This window comes from Ranitomeya variabilis, chromosome 4 (genome assembly GCF_051348905.1).
Source record: "Ranitomeya variabilis isolate aRanVar5 chromosome 4, aRanVar5.hap1, whole genome shotgun sequence".
In the NCBI taxonomy this organism is placed as follows: domain Eukaryota; kingdom Metazoa; phylum Chordata; class Amphibia; order Anura; family Dendrobatidae; genus Ranitomeya; species Ranitomeya variabilis.
Window position 1 is genome coordinate 688,404,858 of NC_135235.1, and position 17,345 is coordinate 688,422,202.

The following is a 17,345-nucleotide window of genomic DNA, read 5'->3' on the forward strand; positions in this document are numbered from 1 at the left end:
GATGCCATTTTCAAACAGATTTGTTTTTAGGAACTTCAGGAAAACAGCAAATTAATTTATGCAATTATGGTGCAGTGCAGGTGCCACTGCTTGCACCTGCCTGCAGAAGTGTTTTTCTTTTTTTTTTTTTGATGCTAAATGTGGTTTGGGCACACTGCAAGGCTCATAAACGAGGAGAAAATTTCACTCTGGGAGAGTGGATATTGCTGGATTGGTTTATGGAAGCCATGTTGCTTTTCAAGAGCCTTTAAGCCACTAATAATGTGGAAACCTCTGTTTTTCCGCTGACAAATGATGGACTTTGGCGGGGGGCTTTTTTTTATGTGAAATGAATAGAAGTTTTTATTGGTATTATGTTCGTCTACATAAGATTGTTTGGTGGCTTTTTATTCCATATTTGGGAGGCCGAGTGAGCAAACAGTTGAGCACCATGCTCTACTGGTTCATCCTATGAGGTTTTATATTCGACTGTGAACTGTCATTGTATTGATGAATAATTCAATATTTTTACATAACTTGCCATTTTTACAGACCGTTTAAGTAGAAATGTTAAATGGAATTCTAAAATAATAATTTGTTTTATTCTTGGCAGATGACTCTACAAGGAAATCAGAGGGACAGCTGACATACTCAGTTTTTAAATCAGATGATCTTAAGATCCCACTGGCTACAATTGAAGAGAATGCCATTATTCCAGATATAACATCATGCCTTCACAGCAAAGATCTGTCATGTGAACCTTTAAAACAGGTCCTGTCTTCTGATTCATTAGCAACAACTAAGCAAAATCAGAGTCAGAAAATAAGCATTAAAAACGGAAATACTCCTAATTCAAAGAAACCATTTTCATGTTCAGAATATACAAACTGTTTTCCCATTGAAAAGTCTTTTCTTAAACATCCAAAAATTCACATAGTGGAGAAAAGATTTTCTTGTTCCAAGTGTGGGAAATCTTTTAAGCTCAAATCACATCTTGTTAGACACCTGAGAATTCACACAGGGGAGAAGCCTTTTTCATGTTCAGAATGTGGGAAATGTTTTACACAGAAATCAGATTTAGTCAAGCACCAGAGAACCCACACAGGGGTGAAGCCTTTTTCATGTTCAGAATGTGGGAAGTGTTTTAACCAGAAATCAGATCTTCTTATACACCAAAGAATCCACATAGGAGGGAAGCCTTTTTCATGTTCAGAATGTATGAAATGTTTTAACCGGAAAACGCATCTTGATAGCCACCAGAGAACCCACACAGGGGAGAAACCATTTTCATGTTCAGAATGTATGAAATGTTTTAACCGGAAAACGCATCTTGATAGCCACCAGAGAACCCACACAGGGGAGACGCCTTTTTCATGTTCAGAATGTATGAAATGTTTTAAACATAAATCAGGTTTGGTTAGGCACCATAGAATCCACTCAGGGGAGAAGCCTTTTTCCTGTTCAGAATGTGGGAAATGTTTTAACCAGAAATGCAATCTTGTTATACACCAAAGAACCCACACAGGGAAGAATCCTTTTTCATGTTCATAATGTTGGAAATGTTTTACACTAAGATCAACCCTTTAACATCAGAGAGGTCACAAAGAGGAGAAACCATTTTCATGTACAGAATGTTGGAAATGTTTTAACCAAAAATTGTATTTCTTAAAGGGATGTCTGTTACTAGGACAACCCCTTGTCATTCCTCATGCGTGGCCTATTTCAAATAAAAACACTCATTCTCACTTTCCGTGCCGGCGCATTTCCAGTGGTCTTGGCACTCACGTTCCCGGGGCTCGTGAGGATGTTACATAACACGAGCCTTGTGCCCAATCAGCGCTGGCTTCACTCGTCCCGGCCTTTGAATGTATTGATCATCAACAGGAAGCTAGGGCCACAGCTGCTCTCTGAAAGAAAAAAGGCTTTTTGATATAACTATATTTTAACTTTGAAAAAATTAAAAATTCATTTTAACCCCTTTCTGACAACAGACGTACTATCCCGTCGAGGTGACCTGGACCAGCATGACCATCTACGGGACAGTGCGTCATATGCGATCAGCCGCGCTCAAGGGGGGAGCGCGGCCGGGTGTCAGCTGATTATCACAGCTGACATCCCACACTTTAACCCCCGGAACAGTGCAATCAAACAAGATCGCAGTGTTGCGGTGGCATAGGGAAGCTCCCTGCTTGCTTCCCTGAGACCCTCAGAACAGCGCGATGTGATCGCGTTGTTCCGAGGGTCTCCTCCGTCCTCCCTGCAGGCCCCCGGATCCAAGATGGCCACGGGGTCCTGCAGAGAGGTGGCATGCCGGCGCCTGCTGAGAGCAGGCACCGGCAAGCCTCCTGCACTGCCTGTCAGGTCGCTGATCTGACACAGTGCTGTGCACAGTGTCAGATCAGCGATCTGACAATATATAGCGATGCCTCACCCTGGGACAAAGTAAAAAAGTAAAAAAAATTACACTGTGTAAAAATATATATATTTTTTTAATCCTAAATAAAGAAAAAATAAATAAATATTGTTCCAATAATACATTTCTTTATATAAATAAAAAAAACAATAAAAGTACACATTTAGTATCGCCGCGTCCATAATGACTCGACCTAAAAAACTCTCCCACTAGTTAACCCTTCAATGAACACCGTAAAAAAAAACAAAAAAAAACAATGCTTTATCATCATACTGCTGAACAACAAGTGGAATAACACGCAATCAAAAAGACAGATATAAATAAACATGGCATTGCTGAAAACATCATCTTGTCCTGCAAAAAACAAGCCGCTATACAGCGCCATCAGCGAAAAAATAAAAAAAGTTATAGCTCTCAGAATAAAGTGATGCAAAAACAATGATTTTTTATATAAAATAGTTTTTATTGTATAAAGGCAACAAAAACATAAAAAAAGATATAAATGAGGTGTCGCTTTGATCTTACTGACCTGAAGAATAAAACTGCCCCCACCCAATAGAAATTCATGAATAGCTGTTTTTTGGTCATTCTGCCTCACAAAAATCAGAATAAAAAGCGATCACAAAATGTCATGTGCCCGAAAATGGTACTAATAAAAACGTCAACTCGTCCCGCAAAAAAGCGTACTGACCCGAAGAATAAAACTGCTTTATCAATTTTACCAAACGTGGAACGGTATAAACGCCCCCCCCCAAAAAAAAAAGAAATTCATGAATAGCTGGTTTTTGGTCATTCTGCCTCACAAAAATCGGAATAAAAAGTGATCAAAAAATGTCACGTGCCCGAAAATGGTACCAAAAAAGTCAACTCGTCCCGCAAAAAACAAGCCCTGACATTACTCTGTGGACCAAAATGTGGAAAAATTATAGCTCTCAAAATGTGGTCAGTGATCAAATGAAAAAAGAGGCAAAACGTCCACCAAATACAAAAAGAAACAGAACGTTGATATACACAGATACGCTTCAGGTGCAACGTTTCGGCAATGTGATGCCTTTGTCAAGCCAAATCTGTCGTGAAATATACACAAAACAGTAAATATTAAAAAACATAAAAAATATAAACAGTGCTAGAAAACACAGAAATAATGCAACATACTTGCTGGAGATAGGATGAAATTACTAAAGTTACACTCCAGGTATTTGTCTCAAATATAGGATATGGTTATTATAGCAAAATATACATGACTATGATGCCTGGTGCCACAAGGTACAGCCAATACATAGTATAATGAAGTCAAATTTGTGAACATATGTGCAACTGATAATTGATAAAGCAGTTCTATTCTTCGGGTCAGTACGATTACAGCGATACCTCATTTACAGTGGGGCAAAAAAGTATTTAGTCAGTCAGCAATAGTGCAAGTTCCACCACTTAAAAAGATGAGAGGCGTCTGTAATTTACATCATAGGTAGACCTCAACTATGGGAGACAAATTGAGAAAAAAAAATCCAGAAAATCACATTGTCTGTTTTTTGATCATTTTATTTGCATTTTATGGTGGAAAATAAGTATTTGGTCAGAAACAAAATTTCATCTCAATACTTTGTAATCTATCCTTTGTTGGCAATGACAGAGGTCAAACGTTTTCTGTAAGTCTTCACAAGGTTGCCACACACTGTTGTTGGTATGTTGGCCCATTCCTCCATGCAGATCTCCTCTAGAGCAGTGATGTTTTTGGCTTTTCGCTTGGCAACACGGACTTTCAACTCCCTCCAAAGGTTTTCTATACAGTTGAGATCTGGAGACTGGCTAGGCCACTCCAGGACCTTGAAATGCTTCTTACGAAGCCACTCCTTCGTTGCCCTGGCGGTGTGCTTTGGATCATTGTCATGTTGAAAGACCCAGCCACGTTTCATCTTCAATGCCCTTGCTGATGGAAGGAGGTTTGCACTCAAAATCTCACGAAACATGGCTCCATTCATTCTTTCATGTACCCGGATCAGTCGTCCTGGCCCCTTTGCAGAGAAACAGCCCCAAAGCATGATGTTTCCACCACCATGCTTTACAGTAGGTATGGTGTTTGATGGATGCAACTCAGTATTCTTTTTCCTCCAAACACGACAAGTTGTGTTTCTACCAAACAGTTCCAGTTTGGTTTCATCAGACCATAGGACATTCTCCCAAAACTCCTCTGGATCATCCAAATGCTCTCTAGCAAACTTCAGACGGGCCCGGACATGTACTGGCTTAAGCAGTGGGACACGTCTGGCACTGCAGGATCTGAGTCCATGGTGGCGTAGTGTGTTACTTATGGTAGGCCTTGTTACATTGGTCCCAGCTCTCTGCAGTTCATTCACTAGGTCCCCCCACGTGGTTCTGGGATTTTTGCTCACCGTTCTTGTGATCATTCTGACCCCACGGGGTGGGATTTTGCGTGGAGCCCCAGATCGAGGGAGATTATCAGTGGTCTTGTATGTCTTCCATTTTCTAATTATTGCTCCCACTGTTGATTTCTTCACTCCAAGCTGGTTGACTATTGCAGATTCAGTCTTCCCAGCCTGGTGCAGGGCTACAATTTTGTTTCTGGTGTCCTTTGACAGCTCTTTGGTCTTCACCATAGTGGAGTTTGGAGTCAGACTGTTTGAGGGCGTGCACAGGTGTCTTTTTATACTGATAACAAGTTTAAACAGGTGCCATTACTACAGGTAATGAGTGGAGGAAAGAGGAGACTCTTAAAGAAGAAGTTACAGGTCTGTGAGAGCCAGAAATCTTGATTGTTTGTTTCTGACCAAATACTTATTTTCCACCATAAAATGCAAATAAAATGATAAAAAAACAGACAATGTGATTTTCTGGATTATTTTTTTATCAGTTTGTCTCCCATAGTTGAGGTCTACCTATGATGTAAATTACAGACGCCTCTCATCTTTTTAAGTGGTGGAACTTGCACTATTGCTGACTGACTAAATACTTTTTTGCCCCACTGTATATCATTTTTTAATGTTTTGGTGCTTTTATACGATAAAATCTATTATTTTTTTATTATATAAAAAATAATTATTTTTGCATCGCTTTATTCTGAGGACTAGAATTTTTTTATTTTTTCGCTGATGACAATGTATGGTGGCTCATTTTTTGTGGGACAAGAAGACGTTTTCAGCGTTACCATGTTTTTTATATCCCTCTTTTTGATTGCGTATTATCCCACTTTTTGTTCAGCGGTATGATAATATAGCGTAGATATAAAGCGTTGTGTTTTGCCTCGTTTTTTTTTTTTTTTTTTACGGTGATCACTGAAGGGGTTAACTAGTGGGACAGTTTTATAGGTCAGGTCGTAACAGACGCGACGATACTAAATATGTGTACTTTTATTGTTTTTTATTTTATTTAGACAAAGAAATGTATTTATTGGATCAATATATATAATTTTTTTCTTTAGGATTTTTTTTTTTTTTTTACACTTGTAAATATTTTTTTTTTTACTTTGTAACATTGCCCCAGGGGGGCCATCATACTATAGTGTCAGATCGCTGATCTGACATTTTGCAGTGCACTGTGTCAGATCAGCTATCACTCAGGCACTGAAGTAGGCTGCTCTGAGCAGGCACTTGCAAGCCACCTCCCTGCAGGCCCCCCGTGGCCATTTTGGATCCAGCGCCTGCAGGGAGGAGGAGGTAGAAGACCCTCGGAGCATCACGATCACATCGCGTTGCTCCGAGGGTCTCAGGGAACCACCCTCCTGCGCGATGCTTCCCTGTGCCACCGGAACGCTGCTATCATGTTTGATCGCAGTGTTCCGGGGCTTAATGTGCCGGGAGCAGTCCATGACTGCTCCTGGCAAATAGTGTCGGATGTCAGCTGCGATCGCCTATGACGTACTATCCTGTCACTGGGATTTAAGTCCCAGGTCACCTCGATGGGATAGTACGTCATATGGGATTAAGGAGTTAAAGAGCGTTCTGAGATCTGACCACCAAGAGCCTAACCACCATTAGCATGATCAAGCACATGTCATCTAAGCACCCTACAGCTGGTTCCAAGATTGGTGCCAGTGGTTGACACCACTGCCTCTACTGTGCTAGGTGCTTCCCAATCTATTGTTCATGACACTGGTGCAGATTACTGATGGGCGAGCACTAAAATGCTCGGGTGCTCGTTCGGGTCAAGCAAATTGGAATGCTCGGGTGCTCAACCCGAGCAACGAACCCAATGTAGGTCTATAGGAAACTCCAGCATTTTTCCGGTGGTCCCTCTGCCGGTCTGCAGAGGGACTAGAAATTGCGGAAACCAATGGGAACAGTGCTCAAATGACATGGAAACAGCATGGGGAAGAACCCCAGGAAGCATTTCTGACTCCCAGGTCACTACTGTGAACAATGTTGTCAGGGTCTTACGACACACATACAGACTCACAATAAAACATACAAAAACGAAACCAAAATGGATTTTCCTGGGAAATATGTTAAGGAGCATCCTTTCCAGGTTAATGACTTGTATATAAGGCAAAATAAATAATTCTATTAGTTTCTGGTCTATTTGCTGCTCCGTACAGAATATCATTCACGTGACATCAACGTCAAACAGGTCCTTGCTGCTCTTTCGATTACACACCACATGGAAGACGTGCCCATCTTACAGGTCGGGGAATGAGCGTCTGTTACCGGCTGGGACAGCGCACTACTGACTTTATCTACACACCGCTGACCCTCGGAGGTGAGACAGCAGTCACTCTACAACGTCGGAACTTCAACTGCACATTCAGTTTACTCCTGCAGAAGTTCAAGCACAACGCAAGGTTCCACGAGTTCCAAGGTATACGAACTTTCTAACACTTTGATTTTAAAGGGAACCTGTCACCACGTTTTTGGAAGATGGGATAAAAATAGCGTTAAATAGGGGCAGAGGTGGGCGTTACATTAGTGTGTGTGTTATGCGTTTATTACCCACCTAAGTTGCCGAAATAACTTTGCAAAGTCTCCGTTTTCGCCTGTCAATCAGGCTGGTCAGGTCACATGGGCGTGGTGTCTTCACCCAGATTTGGCGTAGTTTTCCGTTGGTGGCGTAGTGGTGTGCGCATGCCCAAAGTCCGGAATCCTCTTCCAGGGGATTTAAAATAGCGCGGTGTTCGTTATTGCATTGGTGATCGGTGGGCGCGGCCATCTTCCTTTGGCCGCGCGTGCGCAGAAGCGGCGCTCTGCTGGCCGCGGCTTCAGGAAAATGGCCGCGGGATGCCGCGCGTGCGCAGATGGATATCGCGGCGGCCATTTTCCTGAAGCCGCGGCCAGCAGAGCGCCGCTTCTGCGCACGCGCGGCCAAAGGAAGATGGCCGCGCCCACCGATCACCAATGCAATAACGAACACCGCGCTATTTTAAATCCCCTGGAAGAGGATTCCGGACTTTGGGCATGCGCACACCACTACGCCACCAACGGAAAACTACGCCAAATCTGGGGGAAGACAACGCCCATGCGACCTGACCAGCCTGATTGACAGGCGAAAACGGAGACTTTGCAAAGTTATTTCGGCAACTTAGGTGGGTAATAAACGCATAACACACACACTAATGTAACGCCCACCTCTGCCCCTATTTAACGCTATTTTTATCCCATCTTCCAAAAACGTGGTGACAGGTTCCCTTTAATATAGTTATATTTCAGGATCACCGCTGCATAAGATTGACTTTACCTCATATACTACCTAGTATAGTGCTTTTATATATACATTTTTCCCTGCATCCACATCAACAGTAGTGAGGCTACAGGTGGAATATTTATAAACTGTTGTTTTTTCTTTCTAATATCAACATGTGTCCCCTTTACCTTACTCCTCTTGCGCAAATCTATATTTATTGCACCCCAATACCCCTTTGAAGAGACATACAGGAGGGCCTCCTGAAAACAATGTTCCCATTATTAGGAAGTGGGTCTCCCATAGTGTTTTCCTATGCAGTGAATGCAAGGGCTGCCAAAAATTTGGAGACACTCCAATGCCCCTTTGAAGCGATGTGGAGGAGGGCCTCTTAAAAATTTTTTCCCATTAGAAAGGAGCGGGTGTCCTATACTTGTAATGCTCATGCAATAAGTATATCAGATGACAAACATTTACCCCTGGGGGTATACATGTTTAACAAAAATTGTTTTACGGGCATCATAAACACCCTTTAAAACAATTATGGGTGTGTTGCATCATGGACCACGGTCATCCTGGTAATATGGTGGTGGAGGATGAGGAAAAGGAGGACAACAGCAAATAGCCAAAATCAGGAAGTACATACCCATGTGTGGGTGTGAAGAGGTGCATGGGAACAGACATCCCCAAAAAGGATACTGGATTTGAGTTTATGTTACGCTGCTATCATTCGGTGGTGTTGAGAAGTCTGTCCCAATCCAGCCCTTGTTCATTTTTATAAGAGTCAGCCTGTCAACATTTTCAATTGACAGGAGAATGCGCTTATCAGTTATAATTCCATCAGCGACACTAAAAACCCGCTCTGACAAAACGCTAGCGGCAGGCCAGGATCTTCAAGGCGTAGAGAGCCAGTTCATGCCACGTGTCCAGCTTGGATACCCAATAATTATAAGGTACAGAGGACGTTAGTAAGGTCAGCAAGGTACTTCCACAGCATCTTCCCAAACTTTGCACTCCTTATGAGGAGTACCCCGTGCCTCAGGGCCTGTGCGATGGGAAGGTCTGAGAAAATGCTCCCAAAACTTTGACAGTGTTCTCCTGCCTCTGCTGGATTGGAGTTGTCTCTCTCGCCTGTACTTCTTGGATGTCCAGCAAACTGACCTTAGCTGCCAGCATTTTCAGATGAGAATTTTTTAAAAAACTACACAACAAGGGCCTTCTGGTACTGCCCCATTTTATTAGACCCGTCAGCCTGAGGAATAAAAGATAGAAAGTTCTCCTTGTAGCGTGGGTCTAGAAGAGTCACCAACCAGTAAGAACTGTCACCCAAAATTTTGAGAACACGAGGGTCATGGGAAAGGCAGGGTAACCTAAACTCTGCCATGCATGCCAGACTACTAACAGGCAAGACTTCTGTGTCCTCACCAAGAGCACGACTGACCATGCTCTCCTCCTCCCTGTCCTCAGGCCATCCACGCTGAACATACGGTATGACAGTTGTGCAGGTAGTACCATCTATAGTGCATGAAACTAGCTCTTGTTCTTGCTCCTCCTCTTCCTCATTGTCACCCAATCCACATTGGGATGAGATGAGGCTGGGCTGTGTGTAATCACCCTGTATGGTTCCTTGCTCCATCTCATCGTGTTCTGCTTGCAATGCATCCTCCTTGATTGTGAGTAGACAGAGTTTCTGAACACAGAAGCGGGATGGTGATTAATTATGAACCGCATACAAGAGAAGAGAAAGAGGCATACTCAAACCAGGGATCACTCAGAAATATTGAAAATAAAATATTTGTACCTTTATTTATATGCAAGAAAATACTCCAATTATAAAAACATTTAAAAAGCCAAAAGGGCCTACATAACAAGACCAAGCCTATAATTAGGCTTACCGTCCACCACACTCATGGACCTGTCCAAGCACACAGATATTTTTGTATATATATACAAATGATTAATAAACAATATCCTGTTACAGTCCACTATAAAACATATAGTATGCACAATGGTAGATGTTTGCCAAATTTAGGACATGTAAATTATATCTTGTAAGCAGCTGCGCCTGTAGCGAACCAGCATCAATTACACTCACCGGCCACTTTATTAGGTACACCATGCTAGTAACGGATTGGACCCCCTTTTGCCTTCAGAACTGCCTCAATTCTTCGTGGCATAGATTCAACAAGGTGCTGGAAGCATTCCTCAGAGATTTTGGTCCATATTGACATGATGGCATCACACAGTTGCCGCAGATTTGTCGGCTGCACATCCCAAAGATGCTCCATACAAGGCAGGATGGATCCATGCTTTCATGTTGTTTACGCCAAATTCTGACCCTACCATCCGAATGTCGCAGCAGAAATCGAGACTCATCAGACCAAGCAACGTTTTTCCAATCTTCTACTGTCCAATTTCGATGAGCTTGTACAAATTGTAGCCTCAGTTTCCTGTTCTTAGCTGAAAGGAGTGGTACCCGGTGTGGTCTTCTGCTGCTGTAGCCCATCTGCCTCAAAGTTCGACGCACTGTGCGTTCAGAGATGCTCTTAGGCCTACCTTGGTTGTAACGGGTGGCGATTTGAGTCACTGTTGCCTTTCTATCAGCTCGAACCAGTCTGCCCATTCTCCTCTGACCTCTGGCATCAACAAGGCATTCCTGCCCACAGAACTGCCGCTCACTGGATTTTTTTTCTTTTTCGGACCATTCTCTGTAAACCCTAGAGATGGTTGTGCGTGAAAATCCCAGTAGATCAGCAGTTTCTGAAATACTCAGACCAGCCCTTCTGGCACCAACAACCATGCCACGTTCAAAGGCACTCAAATCACCTTTCTTCCCCATACTGATGCTCGGTTTGAACTGCAGGAGATTGTCTTGACCATGTCTACATGCCTAAATGCACTGAGTTGCCGCCATGTGATTGGCTGATTAGAAATTAAGTGTTAACAAGAAGTTGGACAGGTGTACCTAATAAAGTGGCCGGTGAGTGTATGTTCAATGCAAAGAAGATGTTTAAATCAAGTGTCCAAAAACGTATGCATAAAGTACAAATAGGCAGCCGACTGACAGCACCTAATGAGTGTAATCAAATAAGCTAACATCAAAAAGCAAGTGGTGTGAATAAAATCACCATGTGTCCAATGCTGCTACTAATGCCCTCAGAAGCGCCTACCATGTGCAGTTCAGTCACCGTGAATGCAGATCAAATATCAGGATAGAGCTGGGAAAAGAAAAGGTCACAGAGGGGTGGACAGACACAGAGCCTGCCTGACGTGTGTTGCCAGTAAACTGGCTTCCTCAGGGGTTGTCGCTAATTATGGCGTCATTGCCGCTCATCATTTTGGTGGAGTCCTCAAAGTTTTGGAGGATGGTACATATGTCTGACATCCATGTCCACTCCTGAGGTCTTATGTGTGGAGTCTAAACTGAATACTGACTGCTTTGTTGATGCTGGTAGTCAAAAACTGCCCTGTTCTGCTCAGAAATCCTTCCCAACATCTGCAGTGTAGAGTTCCAACGCGTGGGGACATCAAACAACAGTCGGTTAGCCGGAAGCTGCAAATGCTGCTGAGGCACAGCATTGGTTGGCGGAAGCTGTAGCTGACTTTCTAAAATGGGCACACAGGCGGCGTACTTTGACAAGCAGATCCAGCAGCTCCGGGTAGGTTTTGAGAAACCGCTGAACCACGAGGTTAAGCGCATGGCCCAGGCATGGTACGTGTGTGAGCTCACCTCAGAACCCCCACAAGGTTCTGGCCATTGTCACACATGACCATGCCTGGCTATAGGTTCAGCGGTGTCAGCCACAGATCTGCCTGCTCTTTTAGAGGTATCCACAACTCTTCAGCATTGTGCGGTTTGTCACCTAAGCATATTAGCTTCAGCACAGCCTGTTGCAACTTGCCTGAGGCAGTGCTGCAGTGCTTCCAGCTCATGACTGATGTGGTCATTTCGGAGATGGAGGCTGAAGAGCAGGAGGAGGTGCAGGAGCTGTAGACCGTGGAGGCAACCCTGATTGACTTAGGGCCCGCAATCCTCGGCGTCAGGAGGAAGTGTTCCACCCAAGGTCCGACTGGGTCCCGGTTTCCACTATGTTAACCCAGTGTGCCATCAGCGAGATGTACCATCCCTACCCACAATTACTTGTCCACTTGCCCGTGGTTATGTGGACATTCCTAGTAACTGCATTGTTAAGGCACAGCTAATGTGGGACATTCCACATGCTTGTAGAATGCGGGGACAGCACACCTGGAGAAATAGTGGCGGCTGGGGACCAAGTACCAAGGGATGGCAGCCGCCATCAGGTTGTGGAAAGCTTCCGTCTCCACGAGCCTAAAAGGCAACATTTCGAGCGCAAGCAGTCGTGAAATGTGGGAATTTAGTAGTGTGGCCAGTGGGGCATTGGCTGCGTATTTACGCTGGTGTTCCAAGGACTGGGGTATGGACAACTGAACGCTGCACTGGAACAAGGACGTTGACATGCTGATGGTGCTAGTTGAGTGTGTGCAACTACAGGTGCAGGGCAGGAGGTATCTTCTCATGCACCATGGACAGGGGTTTGGCTAGCTCGCACAACAGCAGAAGAAGCAGTGGTGTAAACCGCAGACACAGTTCCTGGACTCTGGGGTTTGGCCCACAAAGTTGGGTGATTTGCTGCCTTATCCCTGATCATGCTGGTGGTGGTCAGGCTGGTAGTTTTGCTACCCCTGCTGATGCTGGCCTGGCAGAAGGTGCAAATGGCTTTTTTGGAGTTATCCTTTGCTAGGTGAAGAGAATGGGGCATCAGATTGCGCTGCTTGCCTGTCAGGATAACGTACCAGAGAAGTCCAAGTAGATGTAATAGAGAATAGACTTTAGTTCTACGCGTTTCGTGGTGATCACACCACTTCCTCAGGGCAGTCTATACACATACACATACAGGGTCTGGTATTTATAGACTCTTGTGAAACTACCACCAAATAAAGCAATCCAATCAAATCCACCCACGGCTCAATTAATTAAAGGGACTCTGTCACCTGAATTTGGAGGGAACAATTTTCAGTCATATCGGCGGGGGTTTCGGGTGTTTGATTCACCCTTTCCTTACCCGCTGGCTGCATGCTAGCTGCAATATTGGATTGAAGTTCATTCTCTGTCCTCCATAGTACACGCCTGCGTAAGGCAAGATTGCCTTGTGCAGGCATGTATTACGGGGACAGAGAATGAACTTCAATCCAATATTGCAGCCAGCATGCAGCCAGCGGGTAAGGAAAGGGTGAATCAAACACCCGAAAACCCCGCCCATATGACAGAAAATTGTTCCCTCCAAATTCAGTTGACAGAGTCCCTTTAAAACATCAGTATCAGGGTCCTGTCAAAGAATAAATGGCCTAACACGTAGGTTCAAGCACTCCCCCAGCTTGCAAAAGTTATTCATTTACTTAACTACTTTTTTATTGTGTTTCTCTGTATTTAGATTTTTAAATGTATGAGCAATGGTTCTAAGTGATATACTCAATTATATTTTATGATTGTTTTGTGTGTTTTATGATGTATAAATATGTGTTTAAGACTGATTCCCCACCCACTGGGTGTGCCATTTTTTTGAAAGGAGGTGTCTCCATGTGCCTTCTTTTGCTATAAATACCAGACCCTGTATGTGTATGTATATAAATACCTGAGCCAGAGTCTTAGCGTTAGGCAACGAAGGCAGACACAAAGTGCGACATTTTTGAGAACCGATCAACAATCACCAAGATGACCGTGTTCCCAGCTGAGGAGGGCAAGTCAGTGATAAAATCCATGGAGATTTCTGTCCATGGCTTACTAGGTACCTCGAGAGGAAGTAGTGTGCCAACAGGACGGGACCGGGGCGTCTTAGTCCTAGCGCACGTGGTGCAAGCTGACCCGTATGAGACCACGTCCTGTCGGATCTTGGGCCACCAAAACCGACGTGACACCAACTCCAAGGTACCCCTAACCCCTGGATGGCCAGCCAGGACAGCATCATGATGCTCCGCCAAAACCTTTAAGCGGAGATGAAGCGGTACAAACGTTTTGTTGATGGGAAGCTCAGATGGTACCTCCTCCTGGGTCTCGGCAATCTCAGCCTCAACCTCGGTAGTGAGAGCCGAAACCACAACACCCTTTTGGAGGATGGGTACTGGATCTTTCCGAGGCTCTCCCCCCGGAAAACACCTGGACAAAGCATCCGCCTTAGTGTTTTTAGAACCAGGTCTGTAAGTGACAACAAAGTTGAACTGCGTGAAAAACAATGCCCAGCGAGCCTGCCTGGGAGACAGACGCTTGGCAGACTCCAAATAAAGCAAATTCTTATGGTCAGTAATAACAGTAACCTGATGAACCGACCCCTCCAAGAAGTGTCGCCATTCCTCAAAGGCCAATTTGATTGCCAACAACTCTCTGTTGCCGATATCATAGTTACGTTCGGCGGGCGACAGTTTCTTGGAAAAATAGGCGCATGGACGCAAACCGCTCAAGAATGAGCCTTGTGACAGCATCGCCGCCACACCAGCCTCAGACGCATCGACTTCTACAACAAAAGGTTGTGATACATCTGGCTGCACAAGAATAGGAGCCGAAACAAACCTGTTCTTAAGAGATTCAAATGTGCACACAGCAGCCTCAGGCCAAACGGAGAAATTGGTACCCTTTTTAGTCATGTCAGTTAGCGGTTTAGCTATGATAGAGAAATCCTTGATAAATTTCCTATAGTAGTTAGAAAACCCAAGGAACCGCTGAAGTGCTTTTAGGTTATCAGGCCGTTCCCAATGCAACACCCCTTGCACCTTGGCGGCGTCCATTTTAAAACCAGAAGCAGACACAATATAGCCCTAGAAAGGCAACTCCTGCACCGAAAATACACATTTCTCCAGCTTTGCATATAGCTTATTCTCTCTGAGAAGCTGTAACACCTGCCTGACATGATCTAAATGAGTATCACGGTCATAAGAATATATGAGGATGTCATCTAGGTACACAATAACGAATTTCCCCAAAACATGCGAGAACACATCATTAATGAAATGTTGAAACACTGCAGGTGCGTTTGTCAACCCAAATGGCATAACCAAATTTTCAAAATGACCCTCAGGGGTATTAAAAGCCATCTTCCACTCATGACCTTGACGGACTCTTATGAGGTTGTACGCCCCCCTGAGGTCAAGCTTGGTAAACCACTTAGCACTTGCCACCTGGTTGAACAAATCCGGTATTAATGGCATAGGGTATGGATCACGAACCGTAATCTGGTTTAACTCCCTGAAATCCAGACACGGCCATAGTCCACCATCTTTCTTCTTAACAAAGAAGAACCCTGCTGCCACTGGTGAGGATGAAAGCCTGATGTGCCCTTTGCTCAAACTTTCAGCAATGTAATCCTTTAGCGCCTGTTTCTCCGGACCGGAGATGTTAAACATCCTTGCTTTAGGCAATTTGGCCCCTGGTTTAAACCTGATAGCACAGTCATAGGGGCGATGTGGTGGCAACTCTGAACAACCCTTCTTAGAGAACACATCCACAAAATCCAGAAGTGACTCAGGAACGCTTGAAGTCACAGCAGAAACTCATGTGGCCAAGCAATTCTCCTGACAGAAATCACCCCACTGAATTATGTCCTGAGTTTTCCAGTCAATAAACGGGTTGTGTGTAGACAACCATGGAAAACCCAGAACCAATTGTGCCGGAAGACTCTTGAGCACCTTACATGTAACCTGCTCGAAATGAAGAACCCCAATGTGGAGTTTAACCTCAGCCACAAACTCAGTAATCACCCTCTGTGGGAGAGGAGCAGAATTGATGATGACCACGCGGATAGGATGAGGCAGTTTTTCGATCCTAAAACCAGCAGTGCGCAAAAACTCCTCATCAATGAGATTTGTGGCAGAACCACTATCCACAAAAACAGTGATTGTCAGCTCTCTGCCATCGACAACAACTTTGGCAGGGAGCATGCACTGAGAAACCATCATGGAGGATATACATAAGCTCAGATTTGACTCCTCCACACCCTCTGAGCTTAGAAGTTTTCCACCGTTGCATTTTTCTTTGACAGCAGAGGACAGATATTAATAAAATGACCAGTTTTACTGCAGTAAAAACAGGCTCCCTGCTTTCTGAGCACAGGGGCTCGATGCTTAACATGTGACACCCCTGCAATTTGCATAGGCTCCGTGGGCTCACCTGCAGCAACCTCACGTGTACCTATGCTCTCTCCCATAGGCGGTGTCTCATGCTCCCCCTGACGCAAACGGCGATCAATGCGGACAACAAGACTCATAGCGGAATCTAGAGAAGCAGGAGTCTCGTACATCAGGAGGGCTTTTTTAACCCTTCCAGAAACCCCATGAATAAACTGACTCCACAGCGCTGGATCATTCCATTGTGCGTCGACCGCCCAGCGGCAAAATTCAGAACAGTAATCCTCTGCAACACGCTCCCCCTGGCGAATAGCGCGTATCTTAGATTCTGCTAGAGCCATTCTGTCAGGGTCATCGTAAATGTGTGCAAGAGCAGAAAAAAAACTCTCCACTGAGTTAAATGCAGCAGAATCAGATGGCAAAGAAAACGCCCATGCTTGGGGGTCACCGTTTAATAATGACAACACCAGGCCCACGCGCTGAGCCTCATTACCTGAGGAGATCGGACGCATCCGAAAATATAGTTTGCAAGCTTCACGAAAAATAACAAATTTACTGCGTTCCCCAGTAAACTTTTCAGGCAAAGGAAACTTAGGCTCAGTAACTCTACCTGCCGCTCCAGCTTGCACATTAGATACTGCTATTCCCTGTTGCTGCACTGCCCCCCTCAACTCAGTGACTTGTAGGGACAGCGCCTCCAACTGGCGGGTTATGGAATTCGTGGGATCCATGAAAGTCAAATAATGTTGGCCGATTATAATGTCACGGGAAGCCTAGGTAGGCAAGAGCTAATAACACAGGCCCCTGTATAAACCACTTACAGTGCCTATTTAGGATGTTCTTAAACATTTCCCATTTATTATCTGTATTCTTATTTCTGAGGACATTAAGGGCATCTCTAAGCTGGTCAAACTTTAAGTTCAGTGTTTTTGTGACTCCCTGACAAGTCCCCTAGCGAAAGACAAGTGAAACTGTACAATATTGTGGTCGCTATTTTCTAGATACCAGACAACCTGCAGATTTGTTATTCTGTCAGGTCTATTAGATAGTATTAGGTCTAAAAGTGCTGCTCCTCTGGTTGGATTCTGCACCTATTGTGAAAGATAATTTTTCTTGGTTATTAGCAGAAACCTGTTGTCTTTATGGTTTTTGCCGGTCTCTGTTTCCCAGTTAATATCCGGGTAGTTAA

General features: G+C 44.4%; 1 protein-coding gene across 3 annotated transcripts in view; it reads left to right on the plus strand.

The window, feature by feature from the left end:
- The window catches only part of LOC143767692 (oocyte zinc finger protein XlCOF8.4-like), a 220,744-nt gene that overhangs the window by 51,291 nt on the left and 152,108 nt on the right, over nucleotides 1-17,345 (plus strand). For 2 of the 3 annotated variants that reach the window (XM_077256179.1, XM_077256178.1), the window contains one exon: nucleotides 593-1,724. The exons of the other annotated variant lie outside the window; for it this stretch is intronic. In XM_077256179.1, coding sequence (XP_077112294.1) covers nucleotides 593-1,530 — 938 coding nt within the window. In that variant the 3' untranslated portion in view covers nucleotides 1,531-1,724. Of the gene's footprint in view, nucleotides 1-592; nucleotides 1,725-17,345 lie in introns of those variants that run through there. 3 annotated transcript variants of the gene reach the window in all.